The following is a 23360-nucleotide window of genomic DNA, read 5'->3' as shown; positions in this document are numbered from 1 at the left end:
TGGCGTCTTTTACTGGGGGCCCAATAGCATTTAATTTTGTTGTTAGCTCCTTCCAAAGTCTATTTATCGCACCTCTGCGGTATTCGGCAGTTTATTTTTTGCCAAGCAAGCTATACTTATTATATATACTCTGGCATGACATCTTTTTGGGTGGGGTTGAGTTTATTAAAATTCGTCCTACAATAAATTTATTGCAAAAACCGTATTTAATTATATATTTTTACAATTTACTTACATCTTTGGTTAAATTCGATCATTTACGGGCAGCTGTCGGTGTTCGAATGACAGTTTGATCAAGCGATTATGTTCAGCACTCGTTCACATATGCAATAATACGAAATGTGCTTGTTTCAGTGACGAGCGGTACGTGCACTGGTGTGATCTAAACATGCCCCTGGTTTTTTGCTTGCTTACATTCCGATTTAAATTTTGACATTCAAAGCACAAATTGGCAATAACAAAATGCCTGTAAATACTGTTTTTGCTCCAGTGACTTCACTTTGTACGGATTAGCTTTGTGCGAGGAGCAGCTGAAAACAGTTTATTTGTATTGATGAAATTATCTGCAGGCAATAAAAAAAAGTTATTGAAAGCGTCAGTAGTTCAAGATTCAGTAGTAGTATTTATTTCAGGCAAAATTATGATGGATGATTTTTTGGCACTCCTTGAATACACAAACGCACACAGGCTTAACATCAGTTTGACTCAGGCTGCATATTTTTGGGTGTACAAGGAGAGCTGCCTTTGGCGGTGCAAATTTAGCAATGGGAAATTTTCGCTTAACAGCCATTGACTTATATTACTTACGTGCCTAACTGCATATATATCTACTACATATATTGCATTTATGTGTGTGTGCTCACATCCAACGCCATGCTGGTTATCTCGATTTGACCTTGCGCGTTTCTATAGGAAACCAATAAAGCAAAAAAAAAAAAGAATTAATAAGTGAAAAATAAATAGAAAAAAAGAAAAAAAACCGAAAACCCACACAAATTTTGGTGCAGTTAATTTTAGTTGATTGACATGAATGGATTTGCGCAGCGTCATTGTTACGCTTTGATTATTAAATACACAAATCGATGATTGCTAATTGATTGATTTATGATTTGCGCATAGCAGTAAAGTCTAACAAAAGGCATGGGATTTGCAGGAGTACGGAGGACAACTGTAGAGTCGCCAATACATTTTCTTACTAGAAATCGGAGCTGCCTCATAAAGAGACTAGTTCTACACTAACCACTCAGGGAGTGGTCCTAAACTAATTCAAAATCTATATTGAGCGTCACTGTTTTCTTCTCAGGCGCGCCACCATTGCACAGAGGTTAATGTGAAAGTGGAATTTCGTAACAATTGCTCACAGCCAATAATAGATACAAAGTCTGTCACAAGAGCTCCCGAACTGCCGTCGTACCTCAGCAACCAGTAGCACCAGCTGTAGGCCTTTTGATCCTACAATCCATCAACCATTTGGTTCAATAGAAGCTAAGTTATCGCGTCTCACGTGGCAGGACTTTTCAATTATTGCATTTTGGTCTGGCGACTACTATTTGCTGGACAAATGTCGAGAAGTAACCAAATTGATGTGAAACTTGGTGCGTGGAGGGATTTGAGGACGCTGATTTCGAATCTGATATCTGATTTTTGGAATTCGAAATGACAGATCTTATAAGGGTACCAAATTTTGTAGTCCTTACCCGTTTACCTCAAATTTATGTGCAGGAGGGATTTTCATTGGATCCATTTTTAAGCACTTTTCTTACCTTATGGGCGTTCGTAATATTTTAACAAACTTTTCTCAAAGTAACAGCCAAAACTTATGTGCCTTCGTTTTTGGGTGAATAGAGAAGTCTTCCTCAAGTTCTTCCTTGTCTTCTTTCGATTTTCCTTGTCCGATTTTCGACTATAAGCAAGAGGTTTGCTGCCCATTTGCGAATTTCTCGGTAAATTTTAACTTTGCTTTTTATTGAGGCCATTCCGCACTTTGCAAAATATTCGCTTTGTCGAATTCGCTGTCCTACAGCTGCGATCGAGGTGATACTCGAGCTGACGCCGCTTCACATACTTATTGAGCAATCAGCCGAGCGCACCCTGTTTAATATGACTAGGAAAGTTTTCGGTAAAGGAAAAATCTTCTGAACCAAGAGCGGGAAATCGTTGAGAACGCAGCTCCCACTTGCTCAGCTGTCCAGGGATAATATCACTACGGTTATAAATTTGAGAAGAAGTTGAGGATCGAACTGGATTATAAAGTGAGCTGGAGTTTGGCTACACTCGAAAGGCAACTCTAAGATTTTACAATGCACTGGTATACAAATGGATAAAAGGCATCTGAAGGCATAGATGCTGGACTATATAGTCCAAAAACTAAGCGGTTTGTACCTATAAGTACTTTTACCCAACATCATCGAAGCTACCAACTTAGATAGCAACCTTCGGAATGAGCAAATTGCCATTCTAAGCGACAGTTAGGGAGCTCTTAAATCATTGCCGTCCTTTGAGGTTAAGCCCTCAATTCGTTTCTCGATGTCTCGACATAAACACAAAGGACGAAAAAGATTTAAAGCCGCTTAACTTTCGCTCAGTCGTTGAGTACATCGAGAAACGAATTTTACTACGAATGCACAATCGCATTCGTCTCATATGGGTCGCTGGACGTAGGGATATACTTGGGAGCAAAGTAGCGGATGCATTGGCTAGATAACCAGCGGTCTCATTATTAATAACCCGAGTCCTGCCTTACCATGGAACAACACACCATTAAGGAGGAGTTTAGAAGCGAAAAGCTAAGGCTACTACACGTAAGCTGACCCCAAACTAAGCCAGGCAATGTCCTTACTGGGAGGTATAATCAAAAGAGATTCAGGTAACTCTTGGATAGGGCTCCAATGACAAACTGATAATACTCATGGGTGTTATCACAGGTCACTGCAAACTCTGCAAACACTGCAAACTCTGGAAACTTCAACGCACCTTCTTCTCGAATGAAGAAGGATTAGATATCTCGGCCGGATGCGGTTGAAAGAGAGGCTAATATACTCCGCCCAAACTAGCTCCAACTTAGGCTTATTGAGGGAGCTGGGTTTGAAAAAAGAAAATGAATAAAAATATCGAAATTTTTACTGAAAGTTCATAATTTTTTTACGAAAAAGCAGCAGCTGCTAAAGTCCGATGAATTGCATTTTAAAAATTCCACAGATATTTACTGTCCCAATACAATAGACGCAGAACGCAGATAGTCCTGGGGCCTCCATGTTATCAAATTTTCAAACTTGTAGCAGAAAAGCTGGGTTTACCATTCAATCCCCATTGCGGAAGCTGTGGAGACCTCTCAGAGAGGGAGACTGTTGAGCATTTTCTCTGTAAATGTCCGGGTTTGGCAGCTAGGTGATTATGGTGACTGGATGCTGTTTTCTTCGACAGCCTAGGGCGGACTATTGCCCATCAATCTTCTCCATTATATCAACAACTCTAACTGGCTGCAGATATGTTGGAGGTTGGAGGTCTCATAATGGCATCAAAACGGCGCTTTAGTGCTAGTTGGGAAGTGCCAGAGAGACACTTCAACCATTTCACCTACCTACTCTTCCGAAATGGACCAGTCCTGCACTAATTCTCATTTATGTAGTTCGATTTACTGCAGGGAGAGCAAACATAAATACATTTGCAAAAGTTTGCTTGTAGTCGGTAAGGGTGAGGCACATGCTACGACGTTACGCTTCATTGCATTTCGACCTTTACGAATCGTCAGCGAAGTACAGTGCGTTTCAAAAGAGTGTGCACATATTATCTCTATTTGTCTACATAAGAAGGAACATCAATTTTTTTTCGCTTATTAAACATGCTCTATTTAAGAAAAAAAAAACAAAAGTGCATGTAGTGTAGTACACATAACAAAAGTGAAATTTTCAAGGCAGACAAAGAAAGAGGGAGGGACCCGAGAGAGAATGAGGGAGAGAGAGAAAGAATATATACCTAAATAAATTCACAATATTTGCAGAGAATACAAATAGAAAAAATTTACAAAAACGGAGAAGGGTCGACCGGTGTAGGTAAACGCCGGATACAAACCGTGGCAACAACGCGCACTACTCCGAGCGTTTATCACCCGCACAAACGCAGCGATTCCAGGACCGCAGCAACGGCACAAATTACCGCAAGGCAATACCAATAAATCCGATGCAGGAATGGATAGCACTTTATAGTACGCACAAGCATTAGCCAAGAAACGGAAATAATTGCCAAAAAGTAGGCACCAAAAAAAAACGCCAAAAAATTGGGACCAAAAAACGCCAGAAACAGTAGGCACCAAGGAAATATAACGCCAAAAAGTAGGCACCAAAAATATATTTCCTACAAGTTTGCACCAACAAACAAGCGCCAAAAAGTAGGCAGTGTTATTTCTCAGGAAAAATAGCGTAAAGTGTATCTAAGATATATATAAGGTATAGCTCTCTGTCTCCTTTTTCGCTACGTTATATCTTTTTTCTCTCTCGCGGAACGAAAATGCCCAAAACGTTGCATGGCCTTGAAATTTTACTCTCCATTCTCCCTCGTCCATCGACGCCTAAGAAGTTTCACTTAAAAAATTTAAGAATTTTTTAGTGAGTTTAACATTTGGAGGCAGCGCATGCCAAACACGTTTACGGATGGCTTGAATTTGGAAGGAAGAGTGTGAGGAGTATTCTGTGGGGAGTGGGGAGTATTCTGCGTGGAGCTCCTCATCAAGCTTCAATTTAGGCTTCCGCACCACCGTGGTGTTTTCCAAGCAGAAGTAGCCGCAATTAAGGAAGCTGTGGGTTGGCTACTCGCTTCTGTAATTACAGTAACCGGAGGTAAATATCTACTCCGACAGCCAAGTGGCAATTAGGGTCTTGGGCTCGCTGTTTATGCGTTCGAAATTAGTCGGGGAATGCCTTACTTCGCTCTGATATGAGATTCATTAGGGTTCCCGGTCACAGTAGCATAGTGGGAACCTGTTGGGGTGATGAGTTGGCCAGACAGGGGACCCTTAGACGGTTTCATCGCAAAACGAGAGGATTCAAATTCCCTTGAGGTCTGCTCCTAGTAAGATGATCTGCTCCTGGTAAGATGTACCTCGCGTCAATTAAGCGACTGCTGGGCTAGTACGCAAACGTACAAAGTCGCGAGATCCTTCTGGTCACTGGAAGATCGAGGGCACTCGAGGGAACTTCTAAGGCTAACAAAACCGCAGCTCTCGAATTTGATAAGTATCTTTACCGCGCATTGCCCGTTAGGCGTCCATGCGGTGAGACTTGGGAAGTCGATTCTGCAGAAGCTGCCTGGAGGACGAGGTGAAATGATCTCAGCTCCTTTTTCTCGGCTGCCCTGCTCTCCTCGGGCAATGATTTAGACATCTGAGCTCTCACTTTTCTGCTACACCTGCGGATATTGCGGGTACAAATACTACACATCTGGTGAAATTCATCTTTCTTCTTTTTTTCTCCTGTCTGGTTCCTTTCCTTCTCCTTTCCCTCTGTATGGCATTTTCTTTTTTGTTTTGGTGGGCGAGGTATGATTCAAAATGCCTTCGCACTTACAGCGACCCTTATCTACTGCGTCGTGTGGTGTGGCTACTAAAACGATCCCTCCTCTCCTTCTGCGGAGACACCCTCTCCGGAACTGCTTTCGATAGGGCTCAGAACGGCATCCATAAAGGACCAATTCTATTCACCCAAGTCTGGGTTCACCATATTTGTAGCCAGCTTTCATGCTATAGCTCGCCTTCTTGTGTCTCTATCTGTCCGGCTTCGTTTTGTTGTACTGTGTCTGGGTCAATCCTTTTTTCCCGTAGTACGTTCTCGATGTATTTTTTTACCGCGTTCCAGCTGTCCTCGCATTCGAGCATTTTGCTGATTATGTTGCTTGGTGCGATGCCGCCAATCTGCTCCCTCAGAGCATTTCTTTCTGCGAGCCATCTATTACAACTAAACAATGTGTGTTCAGCGTCATCGCTCAGCGCTTTGCAGTATATGCACTTGGAATCGGTTACCTTGCCCATGCGGTATAGGTATCTCCGGAAGTATCCGTAGTCCGAGAGGAACTGAGTTAAGAAGTAGTTCACTTCCCCGAAGTTCCTTTGGATCCATTTGTCAATTGATGAAATAAGTTTCGCCGTCCATCTTCCATACGGGTCAGTGTCCCATAGGCTTTGCCACCGCAGCATGGTTTGGCATCTCCATTCTGAGAAGCTAGTAATGGCATGTTTCTTCTTGGAGTCCCACGCATCCATTCGCTCCCGGACCATGAAGTCAACGGGTATCTGCCCCTGTATGGCATCACAACGGACGTATTTTTAATATTACTCGAAGTGACCCGTCGCAAGGGCAGCCATTTATCCTAACCTAACCTAAGAAGCGTTGAGAGAAGAAGATCCAATTTTCTTGTATAACCACAAAAGGAGCAAAAAATAGATTTACACTTTCAATACAACAAATTTTATAAGCTTTAAATGCAAGAGTGGCTTCTTTTAGTATTTTTTTAATTATAAAATTTTTTTTAACTAACACTTTCAAATTAATAATTAAACAAACACCAAACTCAAAAATTTTCGCATTTTGGATTTAAAAAAAAGATCTAAATTGATTGCTAAGAGCGAAGGGATGGCAATACTGCACAACTAGACAAATGTGACGTCACGGACTCTCTTTTGGCGTAATTGTGTTTCTATCATTCTTGCTTAAGATCATATGATTTCGAGATCGACAATTTTTGCAGGCAAAAATTTCTCCAGTACAAAGTGAACGTCCGTCTCTACTACAACGAACTGTCACTTTTTCACTCTCAATTTTTGAGTGATGGATAATTTTTGTCGTTAACGAACGCTTACTTGCAAACATTAAAAATAACTATCACAAAATTTGTTGTTATCGAACACGAGTACTATGAATTGCTGCTATTAATTCCTCTTTTATAGTAAATTTATAGGTCCACGCTCTTGTGCAAGCCACTGTGCCGTGTGTCGAATTGTGTGCGCTAGGTACACTTATTGTACGATAGCAGATACCTTCATTGGCAATTTAGCATTGTTCTTCTTTTTTGTTTGTTTTTTGTTACCCCTAAAAGTGTAAAAGTTAACTGCTGCTGCGCTTAACGAACGCCACTCTTGGCTCGCGAGCTAACCAATCCCTGAAAATCATTTGCCGAAATTGCCCTAATAGTGGAGTGGACTCTGCCTGCCACGCCTTAACTGCTTGCCAACCCAGGCAGTCATCAATTCTTCAAGCAGAGTTCCGCTCGGGCATGGATTTGGAAAGCAGGCTGCTGTTGTTGTTGTTTTTTCTCTTTCAATTTTTTAATGTTTTTCGGAAGGGGGCAAACATAGAAATGCGTGTGCACTCAATCACTCATTCATTCAAGCGTTTCCATATTTTCATTTAGCCTTGCGCACGTGCACAGACATGCAGGGGGAATCAAGAAAGAAGGAACAAAAAAACAAAACGCAACGGGCACTGTTAGCAAGCACATACATACACACGTAGGTATGCATGTGTTTGGGTAGTCAAAGCCTGCGTCGCCGATATGCATCTAAAATATCATTGCATATCACATTGTGACTTTGTTGTAGTTAAAAGGAACAACGCTTAAAATATATTTTCCCTCTCCCTCCACGTCGATTTACATCACCAAAGTACGATACAAAAGTGACATTTTTACACGCTCTGCACCTTCACATATAATAATTACTTACATGTACACATACATATGTACATACACATACATACATATATGCAATCACATACACACATACACTAGCATCTACATATACATTCATTCCTACATTTGTTCATTTTTAACTGGCATTAGCCGTTAGCTATGCATTAGCCACTGATTGTGTCACTACTTTTGATTTCATCTATTCATTTTTGCTCGTATCGTATCGCGTTGTAGAATGCACTTCACCACAATGCCAAGAGGAGCTCACACCGCTCGGCGTGTCAGCCGTTGCACTGTTGCCATTGCACACCAGTTCACCCGAACGTCGTATCACCCAGAAAGAAATCATTGCCGGCGAAGAGCGTCCCAAATATGTACTCCAATCGCAGTACAAACCATCGCCAGGTATGAAATGAAATATGAGCTCATATTCACTATTTAGTATGTATGTAGTAGTAGTAGTCATATGCACATACATACATACATGTATGTATATATAGTTTTTATTCATGTAAATATGTATGAATATGCTTTGCTTTTTTGTATTTGCTAGCCTCATACGAGTATGCTTTCATCTAAATTAAAGGCACTATTTTCATTTACTTATGTTTTACTGTTATTTGCATAAGGGATAGCTTATGGACATGCATAGGTGTATATGTGTATATAGAGTATGTACTCCTATGCGCTATATATATACATATACATATACATATAAACATTCTCGCCATAATACATCGAATGTGAAATGTTTGAAGAGACCCAATACAATATTGACTTTGAAGCTTTTCTACCGCAGTGAAGTGAAGCTAAAGCAAGACAAAGAAATATTTTCAAAAAACAAAAAACGAAACTTTAGATTCATATTTTGAAATTAAATGGTCAATAGTTGCTTTGCTATTCTCTGAAAGTGATAAAGAAACAAAAACGAAAGCAGGCTTGGAAATTTCGTCCTAGACCACACGAAATGAAAATTAGACGGTTACTAATACGAAGGCGGTTCAATAAGTACCCGTGTTAGAAATGAAGTCACCATTTTTTAAATTTTTTTTTTCAATATAGTCCTCTTTTAGAAATAACCCAAAAATAGGATTTGTCGAGCTAACCATATACATTTTTTCTTTTGGCGACACTATTATTATTAGAGGCGGAATTTTTTCGCATTCATTTGCGTTTAATACAAGTAATGAATTTCCAAGCACACACATACACGCAGCAAATAAAGTCTGTGTAAACATTTTTTAAATTGATTAAAAAAAACAATATAGATTTATAGTTGAATACATATTTGATTTATTTATTCTTTCATTACTCCCCTTAGTAGGTAGTCAGAGGCCCGAAAAAATGATGATTTTCAATATTTTTTTTTTGCTAGTCAATTGCTTTATTTTACAAAAATGAAAGTATAGCATTTCATTTCATTTATTGCCCAAAATCATTTTAACATAGGAGTTTACAAAGTTATGATAAAATTAGTATAGCATTAATACATCGAGCTGCAACTTGACTTTAGCAAAATTTCAAAAAAAAAAAAAATTATAATTGTAAAAGTTATCGCTGTTTGTGTGGATCCCGTTTCTCCAGAAGTCCCTTGCGGTGATCATCACAAGTCCTGGGAAATGCATCTAAAATCAATCGTAAAAGAGAAATTAGTTTTATTAATAGATAATCTTGTGCCTGATCGAAGTTTTTTTTTCAAAATTAACAATACGGCGACCTCAGGAAATATTTTTCAGATTTTCGAGAAAAAAACCGACAATTAATGATTTAAAAAAAATCGAAATTTTTGAAAAAAAAAAATCCTTCGATCAGGCACGAGTTTTTTATGTTTTTCAAAAGCTGTCAAAATTTTATGGAAATCTACCAAGCGGTTTTTAAGTTACATTGATCACTAGTTATAAAAAACATAGTTTAGAGAAAAACACATTTAAAGTTTTGCTATCGGCTCCGGAGCGCCCAAGTGCCCTTTGTTAATTGTTGAATAACTCGAAAAGTATTTGTCGGATTGACTTCAAATTTTCACATAATATTTTTAAGATATTATGCTTTAAGAGAATGTGAAAAAAAATAATTTTTAGAAAATTCGGACTACCCCTAACCCCTTACAAAGATTGCGCGGTAAAGCAGTCAGTGGCGGCACTTATCAGCCTGTCCTTGCAACGCTCGTGCTCACCAAACTTGCGGGTAAAATTTTCAAATGGAAATATTAATTAAAAACTAAAATCACTGTTCTATGTGATAAACCTTTAACCAGTTGAAGTTCGCGCATTATCACCCACTAATGTTCTAATATAAACTGTAGATTTTATAGACCATTTTTTTTTGTGGCAACTTCAACTGAGTGGCCAGAAAGTGCCACGCCAATTGGGTTGACACGAAAACACTAAAATTATGTAAATCAGTAGTTGTTGTTGTTTTTGTTATAGCATAAACATTAGTATAAACATTTCCCATACATGTAAAGGGGATGGTGCTGGAGTGGCAAGTCTTTGGCCAGATATTAATCCGGTTCATTCCGGTAACTTAGAACCGACTGTCGTGGGAATGGATGACCTTAGTTGATTGTGAAGAGTCCCCAGCCTGATTTTAAAGCTTTCATTTTATTGAGGCGATGTGTTTTTATCCAAAAAAAAAAGAAAAAAAAATAGTTTAACGACCGCAGAAAGTTCTCCTTTTCTTCAAATCAACGCAAATTGTCATAGGCCTCTACTCACAACAAAACTAGTCGTCTTTGATAGATAAGACGGTGTCAGTTAATATACAAACTAAATTTTAGATCTTAAGGGGTCCCGCTGATCTAGGGCTCGAAAATTTAGGGTATTTTCAGGAATTTTTTTTTACTATAAAAAAATGAAAAACGATATTTAAATTTTTTAGGCTTTTTACTTAACTTCTTAAACATACAAAAATCAAAAAAAAAAAAAATTTACTTAAAGTTTTTAATTTTTTAAGGCTTTTTATTTAAATTCTTTTACATACAAAAATCAAAAAAAAAAATGTATTTAAAGTTTTCAATTTTTTAGACTTTTTATTTAACTTCTTAAACATACGAAAATGAAAAAAAAATTATTTAAAGTTTTTAATTTTTTAAGGATTTTTATTTAACTTCTTTTGCATACAAAAATTAAAAAAAAATTTATTTAAAGCTTTTAACTTTTTAAGGCTTTTTATTTAACTTCTTTTACACACAAAAAAAAATTTATTTAAAGTTTTTAATTTTTTAGGCTTTTTAATTAACTTCTTTTACACACAAAAATCAAAAATAAAATCTTTATTTCAAGTTCTTAATTTTTTAAGGCTTTTTATTTAACTTCTTAAACATACAAAAATAAAAAAAAATTATTTAAAGTTTTTAATTTTTAAGGCTTTTTATTTGACTTCTTAAACATAGAAAAATCAAAAAAAAAATTTTTAAAGTTTTGAATTTTTTAGGCTTTTTAATTAACTTCTTTTGCATACAAAAATCAATTATTTAAAGTTTTTAATTTTTTAAGGCTTTTTATTTAACTTCTTTTACATATAAAAATCAAAAATAAAAACTTTATTTAAAGTTTTTAATTTTTTAAGGCTTTTTATTTAACTTCTTAAACATACAAAAATAAAAAAAAAAAATTTAAAGTTTTTAATTTTTAAGGCTTTTTATTTAACTTCTTAAACATAGAAAAATCAAAAAAAAAAATTGTTTAAGTTTTGAATTTTTTAGGCTTTTTAATTAACTTCTTTTGCATACAAAAATTAATTATTTAAAGTTTTTAATTTTTTAAGGATTTTTATTTAACTTCTTTTACATATAAAAATCAAAAATAAAAACTTTATTTAAAGTTTTTAATTTTTTAAGGCTTTTGATTTAACTTCTTAAACAAACGAAAATGAAGAAAACTTTTTTTATTTTAAAAAATAACTTTTAAAATGACAGTTGACACTACCATTGAACCTGAACGGTGCTGTCCATTTTGGCTCTTCTATTTATCTGAAACACAAAAACCCAAAAAAATTATTAATCAGTCCGACTGTAGCTAACGATTCGGTTCAATTTTTTTTTCTTTTTTGGGCAACACTAGGCCGAAAAAGTCGTTTCCAGATATGTAAATGATTTTAAGTTTGAGGTACAAGAGCGCGCGGACCGCTCTCTACCTTGTTAATGGGCTGTAGAAGCTGTAATATTGAGAATTTCCGCACGAAAATTTCACAGTATATTTTTAAGGTACTATACGTTCAAAATATCGAAAAAAAACAAAAAATCGATTTTGTGAAAATTCTAGACCACCGGGTCTCCTCCTTAATGATTTGCTATGCGTTCGAATTTTCAAGGACTTACTAATACGTCCTTGCACGCTTGAATTTTAAGAGGAAATTTAATGAAAATCTTGGCAATTAATTAGCCCTTGAAGAAATAATTTTTGCTAATTTTTTGGAGGCGCTTAAATTCCGCTTCAGCTAAACCCTTTAAGTTACTCTAAGATTATCGTAAGCTTTGCCTTTTTAAATGCGCATTTTTGTAGCACAAATCCCGATTTCATAAACTTTGGTTTAATGCTGTAAATAGACGCACACGCATTAGCATACATACCTACATACGTACATACATATCTATTCATGCTATTTATATTAACATAAATGAAGCTTTCGCATCAGAGCATTTCGCATCGCGCATTTCGCCTACGCACTCCGCATTCAAATGCATGGCTACATACATACATACATCCATCGCCGCTCCTCCTAGTATGTAGTGCAAATATATGTAGATACTCGTAATGTTTGTATGTATGTAATTTTCATTATGCTGCCAAATCACATTTGTGTGGGGGTGACGATCTACTATACCAATGCGTTCGGGCGACGTGAACTCAAATTGCGCTCATATCTGCGTCAAAAAAACATCTACATCTACTTAAATATTCGCTACTTATGCGCTTCTAACTAACTCCAACTGAATTCATTACTAACCAATTAAAAAAAAAAATTATAATAATTTTAATATAAATTTTTTACTAACACAACAAATACTAACAAAAATCGTTAAACCGTACATGTAATTGTGCTGTAATTATGTTGTAATCGTAATCGTAATCGTTAACGTAAATACAAATACTTGACTTGATCGCATATTTTGTAATGAAGTCAAAGATAGAAAGGATAATCGCTTGAATGTCACGAAGAATAAACGTTTTGTTGTTGAAACTATTACCACTATGACCACAGTGACCGAGCGGCGCATTGTGCGTGAGGCCAGTGAGGATGTGACAGCCGGCACTGACCTAATGCCGCCCGCATTGCCAGCCAAGCCAAGCGCCATTGTGAGTGCCAGCACTGGTCAGCAATTGTCCCAGCAGCAGCAGCAGCAACAGTCATCAAACGCTGCCGGTGAGGTGTACGATGAGCAGAAACCACCACCCATACCACCAAAGGAGTCCTCGCCCACACAAATCAGTGGTATTTTGAAGGGCGGCAAATTGTGGAAACAGGATTCAATGTCACAGGTAAGTTGAACTTGAATATTCACATGGAAAGATTTCATTTACTTTTGTTATATTAAATACTTTGTTCGAAGCATTAGAAGATATATAAGATTGCTAGGATATTGCATGGAATAATAGCAAAGGCTGTACGAGTATAAGAGAGTTGGTTTATATTTATTTATTATAAAGGGTATTCCAAAATGAGCGCCTAGATATTGTTTTAAAATAAAACATATACAAATTTAGGTTTTTTTCAGATTTCACTACATTTATTCCAAACAAACTCTTAACAATATGTGAAAAATTCCATCACTTAAATGTCCACCATGAGCACGTCTACAGGTAAAATCCGTTATTTCTGTGATTTTATTGTCATTATCGACATTTTCTTTAACATCACAACCGCCGGAACGGAAACGACCAAACCAAAGTTGCACGTAATTATTTAGCTGCTACAGTCTTGAGCCCCATAAACATTATTCACAATTTCCGCGGCCTGGCTTGCATTTTCGCCGCCATCAAAGAAAAACTGGAAAATGTACCCAATATTCTCTTTATAGGCTTTCATTGTTAACACCACTGAATGGATCAAACAAAAGATGGCATAGGATTTTTTAGTGTGAAATGTCACTTTGAAAACGAGCATAAACTTTAAATTCTACCGAGAACATAATGGATTTATTTTTCCAAAAAATACAAGTATAAGTTTATTCCTCATAAGTGATATTAGTACTTCCCACATATGCCAGCGTTTGCAGCTACAAGCAATGGCCGGTCTTGGCCGCTACCAAAATGTTGCGCCAATCGCCTCTGCATGGCGCGCATTGACGCCAGTCAGAAACACCAAGCGCGGTCGGGTCGCCGTCGACTTGGTCTTTCCAACGCAGATGAGAACGCCCTTTTTTGCAAGTTTGTTGACCATTCGCTCAACGTGACCTAGCCAGCGCAGCCACTGAATTTTAATGCGCTTTACTACGTCGATGTCGGCGTACAGCTCGTAGTTCCATCTTTTTCGGTATGCATCATTCACACAAATCGGACCATAGATCTTGCGAAGAATTTTTTCTCTGGAAAGCTCCTAACAATCATCCATCGGTGTTCGTCAATGTCCAGTACTCAGTGCCATAGTAAGAGCGGGAGCATGAGTGATTGGTAGAGCTTTTTTTTGGGTATCGATAGAGGACGCTGCTTTTCAATAGCCTACCCAGCCCAAAGTAGCACCTGTTAAGAAGATATATTCTTCGCTGGATCTTTTGGCTGACGCTATTGTTGGTGTTAATGCTGGATCCGAGGTAGACAAAGTCCTTGACTACGCCGAACTCGTAATTGTCAATCGTAACCTGTTGACCGTCGTTTACCCCAAGACGCATTCGACAGGATTCCTTTTCAAAACTTGAGAAAGTTGCACTGACTGCCCGCTGACTACAGAAGAAACTGAACCTTCAGAATGGACACTGTGCACAGAATCCGAAGAAAGTTAACAATAACGAGCTTATGAAATAAGCGGGAGCGCGTGAGATTACTCTCGAGTTGCTGGTTCACCCGACAGAAAAGCGCCTCGAGCGCAAAGGGTTAATACATTTCTGGGAAGCAAATAATGTTGCACTATGGCTAAACTTGGCTGTTCTATTTTACTTTGATGGAACTGTTTCCGAATTACCAAGTTTTAGAGAAGTCAGCTGATAATTTTTTCCGAAATGTGAACAATTTCTTCCACTTTTCTGAAAGTGCTCAAAAACCCATTCAGACACCGTTTAGAGTTTACTGAGCACGCGAAATTCACTTTTTATTCACTTTGATGAAAATTTACTAAGGTCAAATGACTGTCACAATATTGAGAGATCAGACAGAAAATCGAAGTTCGTTCATTTGAAAAATCCTTCACGACAAACGAGAAGAATTGCCTTGGATTATGACACTCTTACAGCAAGTGGGCGATGTATAGAAGGCCCGAATTTATTTTGAGTTAAAATTAGGTTTAGCCGCTTAGAGGAAGCTACTGAAGATGAAAATATCTTCAGTTTTACCACCACCATTCACAAAGATATCAAGGCTGAGGAACTAATTCTCATTCTATCTCGCCACAAGCGAAGTTAAGCAATTTTCGAATAGAGAATAAAACAAGTACCTTTTATTAGCTTCCAATGACAAGAAATTTGATAACTAAAAATTTTTTATGTCTTCTCTCTTTTATCAATCACTTTTAGTCGGATGACCAGAACAATACCACCTCCGAGGATGAGGGTGGCACAACAAAACGTTCGGTGCGCTTTGTCACTGAAGATTTGGCTGGTGACGGCGAGGGTCAGACAACTGGCGACGCCGATGAAGGGGAGAATCAGATAAACGAACTCATACCGATCAAGAAACATTCCACATTATTCAATAACGCATTACGTCCCAACTCCGCCGTACGCCAGTTGTTCCCAAGCGTTGCTCACCAAACACCGGTGCTCACCTCGGAAGCATTACGGGCATTTGACGAGTCGAAACGTGCTGGTTGTTTGGTGCCAAATCTGCCCGGCTGTGGTGATACGGACACTATCAGGCGTAGCATTGAGCGTAACATATTGCGACGATCGTTGATCAAGTAAGCAAATCGCTTCACTGGCTACCCAATTCCCCCCCTTTTCAATCACATGAACTACTTTTGTATTTGTCTTACCTGAAAACACTAGAAAAAAGGCCGTCAAATCGGACATTTCACTGGAGGAGCGTATCAAACAGCTAACCTGCGACATCGACGAGACGAATGAGGATAGCGCTGCGGAAAATGGTGATGAGGAAAGCTCGAAATTGGCTGCGGAAGCCAATTGTGAATTGATGCATCGCGGCAGTCCCATGGGCGAAGAGAATCCACAGAAGTTCGCTAATGGCAACAGCGATAAAAGTTTTTCACCCAGCTCGTCTGTTTCAAGCTCGTCGAGTGGTTCATCGGCTTACAAGAAGATTTCCGACATATTCAATCGTGACAAGAAACAAGAGAAGATACTGGAAATGGAAGAGAATCCCATAGTTATAATACCTCAGGTAATAAGAATTTATGAGCTACTTTAGCATTCAGTCAAAATAATAGTTAAAATCTTAAATTTCTGCTACAGGAATGCCGCTGCCCGGCCGCACCCGATCTTGGCATGGGCATACAAGTGCCCGTCGTACATACCCAAATCCATCGCACACCACCACGTCAAGTGGAGCCGAAACGTCAATTCCTCTCAACACTGGCACCCCTAACCGCTTGTGTGGCCGGCAACAAGGACGACCTATCTTCCTATTACACCTTGGCTGCTGCCCATCATAGCGGCCATGCGGCCAATAATGCACAATTCGCTGAATTCCATTTGGGTGGAGCTAATTTGTGTGAACAGTCAGGCGCTACGCAGGGTGGTGGTGGTGGTGGTGGCGCCGCTGATGAGGTGCGCAAAGTGGCACCTGATGTCATTGCTGGTACGCCCGGTCAGGAGCAGCAAGACGAATTGGCAGCCTTTGCTCAGCAGGAGGCCAATCGCACGGAAAAGATTAAGAAGCGCTACACCAACGAAAACTCCAACAATAGCTCTGATGATGATGAGCAAAATGATTATGGCTTTAATAAGCGCCCATCGGTGCGCGGCATCAAACCGAAGTTCAGTTCCACCAATGAGATTTTGCAGCAAATGCAGGAGCAATTGAATCAGCAGATGCCCAGCGTGGCAGTGGGACAGGTACATATGTAAATATAGTCCATATGTCGATGGGGGTTCGCTTAGCCGCTTTGTACCGTAGAGCATTTTCTTAGGTAGTTAAATAAATTTCTGTGATTCTCAAGTATTGAAATTAATCCTTAGTACCATTCGTACAGTCTAAATGAGTGAAAATCGCATGGATACTTCATTGGTTTATTTTCAAAATTTTTGCTTTTTCTGTTTAGAATTTTTTTGGTGACACAATAAGTGTTAGTTTGTTCGTAAATTTTCATTTAACAAAGCAACATTTCAAGAATATTTTACTAATTTTCAAAACATTAAAAATTGAGTGAGCGACATTGAATCTCCGGAGGCTACTAAAGAAAACAAGTTGTTTTGCGGTGTACATCATAACTCCAAACAACATCATCTGAGGAAAGAAAACCTCGTTATTCGGCCACCGTAGCCGAATGGGTTGGAATTGAGAGAGAACGTGGGTTCGAAACTCGGTGAAAGACCAAAATGGAGAAAAACTTTTTTCTAATAGCGGTCGCCCCTCGGCAGGCAATGGCAAACCTCCGAGTGTATTTCTGCCGTGAAAAAGGTTATCATAAAAAATATCCACCGTTCTGAGTCGGCTTGAAACTGTACGTCCCTTTGTGGATCCTCATCAAGACGCACACCACAAATAGGAGGAGCAGCTCGGCCAAACACCCAAAAAGGGTGTACGCGCCAATTATATATACATATATATATGTAACGTACTTAGGTTAGCCAGGTTGCTTGTCTGAGACAAGAAACTCGGTGGTCTTACGGCCCATTGTCATACCCGCATTTGATTTCCATCCCCTAACTAAGTTTCTTAAACTACTTAGGTCTTTATAGAAAGGTAACTAGTCCCTCCAGCGAGACATTTTACAAATTTCCCAGGTCTTCAAAGAAATAATCACCAATATATTTGGCACAGCTTCTTCCCACTGCAGGACATTCACAGAGGAGGTATTGTACCTGCTCAATTTCATCTTCAGCTCCACAACTCCTGCAGAAGTCATTGTGAGGTACACGTCTTCTACTGGCTAGGGTGCCAATAGTGCAGTGGCACGTTATAACACCTGTGAGGACGCTGGTAGTCGATCTGTTGAATCCAAGCGGATATTTTGCCCTTTTAAGATTCAATTTTGGCTAGAGCGCTTTGGAGATCCTGCAGTTAGTTGTCAGAGACCACCTTCTATTGGCTTCCGCGATTACGCTCAAGTCAATTGCAGTGTACAGTTCGTTTAGAGAAATGCTTATGTTCTCTACCACTCGCTAAAGGCGAGCTCAGAGCCTTTCTTTGCACACTCATCCGCTCTTTCATTTCCGTCCACTACAGAGTGGTCGGCGATCTACCAAAGTGTGGTGTTGTATTGTTCGATATGCGAGAGTGACCTCCGGCATTCTTTAATACATCGTGAATTGAAGCGCGCTGAGGCTAGTGCCTTGATCGCCAACACTATCAACAGAAATGGTAAGGTTTTCCAGAGATAAGTCCATTAGGCTTATTGTTTTTGCTGCTTTGTCCATAGCTTAGATCTTTACTTGAAAGACGCTTCACCGGTCGGGGAGTCTGAAGAGCAATTTAAGGGTAACTGTTCCCAGAACACTCCCGTTCATCTTTGAGCCGTCAATATAAATATGCCATCTGATATCATTCTGGTTTTCCAATCCGTTTTGTCAGGTATTCGTATTTATAGTCTTTGTTCAGATCTATCTTGTGAACCATATAGTCTGTTTTCGATGCGTCTTGTGAGAGTTGCACTGATAGTAGAACTGCTGCTTGACCGTGCGTGTTTTCTTTTTGCATGGCTGCTGGTTTAATCCTGGAAACAGATTTCGCAGAATGTGTGGGGTCATTTTCAGCTCCACCTGAGGCGTCAATCGGAGTGCACCTGTTATTCCCACGCAAGCAAATCGTTGGATTTTTATGAGATTCTTTAGGTGGGATTGTGTCTGCACCGCTTCGCACCACACGAAAGCTCCATAAGTCAAAATGGGTCTGATTTTCGTATTGTAATCCAGGGGATTATATACGTTTTCATACCCTATTTTTTTCTAAACGTTTTTTTAATAAAATTTCTTCACCCTTTCTTCGGTATAAGGAGAAGCTTTGAGTGCAGAATTATGCCAAGATACTTGGCTTCGTTCGATAGGCTTAGTGTTACTCCATCTATGGAGCGTAACTGAAAATACGGCATCTTGTGTCTTCTAGTGAAGAGAATTAGTTTGGTCTTGGCTGGGTTAACCATTCGACCATTTGAGGTTGTTCACTAAGGGAGTTCCCTTCACGCTGCTTGCATGAGCCCGCCGATAGTCTAGAGAAACTTTCCTGTTATCACAATGACTACATCGTCCGCATAAGCAACTATTTTGATCCTTTTCTTGTTCATGGTGATAAGAAATTCTTTCAACGTTCCACAGTAACGGCGGTAAGCCCTGCTTCTGGGGTTTCTCGTTGAGTAGACGAGGGATACCTTAGTTCGAGCTGATTACTCGGTTAGATAGCAAATTGTCTATCCGCCGAATAATATTTTCTTTCACCTTAGAAAACATCCTAAAAAATACATCCAAAGAAAACAAAAATACAAGGCGAATTTATTAAAGTTGGCATCGGTACGTCAGCTGATCTGTTATTTTTTTTCTTTCGCCGTGCCCATGTGGCTGTCAACCCAGAATGAAACAAGGCGAATTCATTCTTTGCTATCTATTCGGCCAATAAAGTCATGGCAATCAAAGGTACAAAGCATTGTTGTTGGTCCAGTGCCACCGCCTTTAATGAATACCCCTTGTAAAAGAACGGAATAAAAAATAGGAAGCTTTTTAGAAGAGTAGCTGTATGCAGCAGGCCTTGTTGCGCCATTCAAGTAATTCTCATGCTGGCTGAGTGAGACGTTCTAATTTCGCTTTTTCATTTTGCAGCCCATCAACCAGGCCATCAAGAGTTATACGCTGCCAAAACAGGCCTCCACAAGTTCCATGACCAAGCAGATCTCTCAAAATCCTTCCCCACAAAATGTGCCACATCCCATCAATGTTGTACAACAGCAGCAGCAACAACAACAGCAGCAGCAACAGCAACAACAGCAGCAACAACAACAGCAGCAACAGCAGCAACAGCAACAACAGCAGCAACAGCAACAACAACAGCAGCTACAACTTCAACAATCCCAACAGCCACAGCCACCATCACAAATTATGGTCGGCCAACAACAACAGCCCACGTCACAGGCAGTGCAAGTGCAGGCCAACGCCATCGCTCAACAACAAACCGAGCAACGCACCTGGAGTTTCTACACGGAAGGTGGCGCCGAACAGCATCGCCTGCCCATCGAAGGTGCAGGCCTCCAGCAGGCTTACTACCAAACATTGCCCGGTGGCGCCATGTTCCGCCAAACCATTATGCAGCATGGCCAGGACGAGACGGCGATGATGTACGCCGCGCAAAATTGTCAGAGCGTCACCGCCATTGAACAGCAACACTACGGACACTACGCACGCAGTCCTACCCGACGTCCAGAGTCACCGCCACCGCTGCGCAATTACCATCAGACAATGGTGTTGATACCCTACAACGCACAGACCTACTCACAATTCGCCGCCACCAACATGGACCCGAAAGTGGCGCACATACAACGTCAAAACATACTGGAGTACCAGCAGGTGGGCACCCAAACGCTAGAGGGCGATGCATTTACACACTATTATGTCACACGCTAAATCAATTGCCATTTGTCATTTGCCATTTGCAGGTGACTCAGCAGACGATTCGCGTTCCCATCGGCTATGCGCTGCCAGGCATGCAACTCCACGTGATGGCTGGGCGTGGCCATGCGGGCCACTATGCACAACACCCACAACAGGCTGTCGGCGTTGAGGCTGCGGCCGCTGCTGCTACCGCCCATCCGCACCAACATCCACATCCACCGCATCAGCGCATCATGGCTCAGCGCTATCAATTCGCACAGGAGGGCAATATACCTGGTTTCAGTGAGCGTGGCGTACCAGAGGGCGCGGCGGCGGTGTCGCACACTGATTGTCACAGCATGGTGTCACCCACCGCCAGCCAAGCAGCAACTGTGCAACAGCAAATTCAACAACAAATGCAACAGCAACAACAGCAGCAGCAGCAACAGCAACAACAACAGCAGGTGAACATAGCGCAGCAGCAACAGCAGCAGCAACAGGCAGCACAGGCGAATATCAGCCAAGGTGGTGGCGGCGGCGGTGGCGGCACCGGCTTACAACAAGCCGCCGCTCAAGGTTCCGTCTATTACGCGATGAATGTATGACCCGCGGCCGATTAGTCGGCACCAACGGCGGCGGTCATTGTAGAACGTCGTCAGTGTCAACGCGTCGAAATGTCGTCGGTACAGCTGAGCACACGGTAAACTACAATGGGGACAAGGGGCAATTGCGGCTGAGGGTAATTATGGAGTTCTGGGAAGAAAAGAGTGGGGTGCACAAAGTGTGAAAAGTGTGAAGTGTGCACCAATGGAGGACTGTAGGTGCGGATGCAATGGAAAGAGGGGTTATTTTAGTAGTACAGCATGAAATTGCATGCAAACAACGGCAACGAGGGAATTTAATTAGAACCAGTTTAGATTTAGTAACGGTAGTCAAGCGTATAAAAATTATGAATGGATTATTAAAGTATTCAAGTACTTAACTTAAAAATGTGTACCCAAATGTTGGTACTGGTCAGCGCTGGCAAATGTGTCATATTCCATTAGAAATGAAAAGAAAGCTTCCATTTAATTGAGAGAAGACAGAAATTGTTACGGGTATGCAAAACAAAAAAAAAGAATATATTCAGACGCTAGTACAGCATAATTGCACTATGCAACAAAATTTTTGTGATCTGCAGCCAAAATACTTTTCTTATTACTCTACTGAGGAACTCTGATCATAGGAAAAGTTTGGAAATTCGTGAGTAACAGTGAATAATATCGAGTGTAATTTGTGAAATGCGTTGTGAAAGGCCGATGTCGAGGCCCTATGCTCCCGAGCGGAGTGAATAAGGATATAAAAAAAATTATTATATTTGGAGTTACTTTGAGACATAATCTCCATTTAGGCTTATACACTTCGTCCAACACTGTTCTAGTTTTTTTATCACTTCCGAAAAGTAGGATTTGTTCAAGTCTGAAAAATAGCCAATCTTTTCGGCACTCATCTCCTCGTTTGTATGAAATCTCTTTTCCGCCAGCCATTTCTTCAAATTGGGGACAAAATAGTAGTCCTAGGGATCCGAGGAAGCCAGAGAGAATAGAGGGTATGAAACGAGTTGGAACACTATTTCCATTAATTTTGCGATTACAACTGGTGAGGCGTGAGCTGATGCGGGATCGTAATGGAAAAGGGAAATCCCTCGACTTCTTCGATTCACACGAATGCCAAATGCCAAGAAATATACCGATCTGGCTGAAACTTGTGTGTGTTCTTCCAAGAAATGTTACTAACTAAACATAACCTCGATATGCGCCAGTAGTGTAAGCTCTCTGACTTTGTACGGGTTTTTTCAAACTACCCTCGTATACACTGAAGTACTCTGATTGCAAAAGTTTATATTTTATGTTGCCATGTTAGTCGGTGCGTTGTTGTTTTACTATTCCAAGTGCCATTCGAGTCAAGCTAACTCAAGACGAATTACTTATTTTTCTACTATGCTCACAAACGCAGTAACTGAGAACCATTCTAAAATGAGGAGGCAAATTTTTAAGAAAAATCTTTGTAAGAATAATGTTTACTTTCAATTTTCGTACAATAAATCTCATAGAATAATAACAAGTCCATTCACGAACAAGAGGAAGTTTTCAAAACAAAGTTTCTTCTGGCAAAAGTTAACCTCAACATATATTACTTTCTCGCGTATAGAAGCATTTTTAGCTATATACTCAGACAGTCAAACTGCATTGAAAGCATAAGTTTCACATTCTGTGGAATGGAAGCTAGTGTATGAATGCCTTAACAACCTTCATCAACTTAGTACAACAAGTAAAATTGTACTTTGCCGGGATCCTCTCGGATCCCTCGGGAATAAAAGGTAATGCAATTTTTAATGAATTCTCTAGGGCGGGGTCGGCAGTAGATTTTCACAGTCCAGAACCATACAGCAGTATCAACTGGACGGAAGCTAAATGCAGAGTAAATAATTGGGAAAATCCTCAAAGAATTGTTCATTCAGAAGTCACACAAGAACTTCATCAAGCCAAAAGGCTTATAAGACCTTTCACCTGCCATAGGGAATTGCATAAAATGCATGAAGTAAACATCAGGAAAATTGTAGGTTTTCTAAGACTATTACTTAAATTATCAACTCCCAAAAATTCACATCGGAAATGAGACAGAGTATCGGCTCTCTGTGGAGGATGATGAAACCACAGAGCAAATCTTTCGCAACTGCATTGCTTGGGCAAAGACAATACTGCACATCTTTCATCAAGGTGAAAAGGATCCGAATAAAATCACGAATGCTCCTGCAACAGATACTTTAAAATTTGCTCACGGGCCGGAAAATTTACTG

At 39.8% G+C, this 23360-nt stretch overlaps 1 protein-coding gene across 1 annotated transcript in view; it reads left to right on the top strand.

Annotated features, from left to right (window-relative positions):
* LOC129237189 (uncharacterized) overlaps window positions 1–21539 on the top strand; it is a 72917-nt gene extending 51378 nt beyond the window's left edge. The window contains exons 3-9 of the mRNA XM_054871700.1: window positions 7912–8082; window positions 12880–13157; window positions 15344–15726; window positions 15815–16166; window positions 16238–16840; window positions 19757–20497; window positions 20587–21539. Of these exons, the coding sequence (XP_054727675.1) occupies window positions 7912–8082; window positions 12880–13157; window positions 15344–15726; window positions 15815–16166; window positions 16238–16840; window positions 19757–20497; window positions 20587–21126 (3068 nt within the window). The 3' untranslated portion in view covers window positions 21127–21539. The remainder of the gene's footprint in view (window positions 1–7911; window positions 8083–12879; window positions 13158–15343; window positions 15727–15814; window positions 16167–16237; window positions 16841–19756; window positions 20498–20586) is intronic.
* Window positions 21540–23360: the final 1821 nt, after the last annotated feature.

This window comes from Anastrepha obliqua, chromosome 2, assembly GCF_027943255.1.
Source record: "Anastrepha obliqua isolate idAnaObli1 chromosome 2, idAnaObli1_1.0, whole genome shotgun sequence".
NCBI lineage: Eukaryota > Metazoa > Arthropoda > Insecta > Diptera > Tephritidae > Anastrepha > Anastrepha obliqua.
Note: the sequence above shows the minus strand (reverse complement) of the source record. Positions and strands in the feature narration are given on the sequence as shown.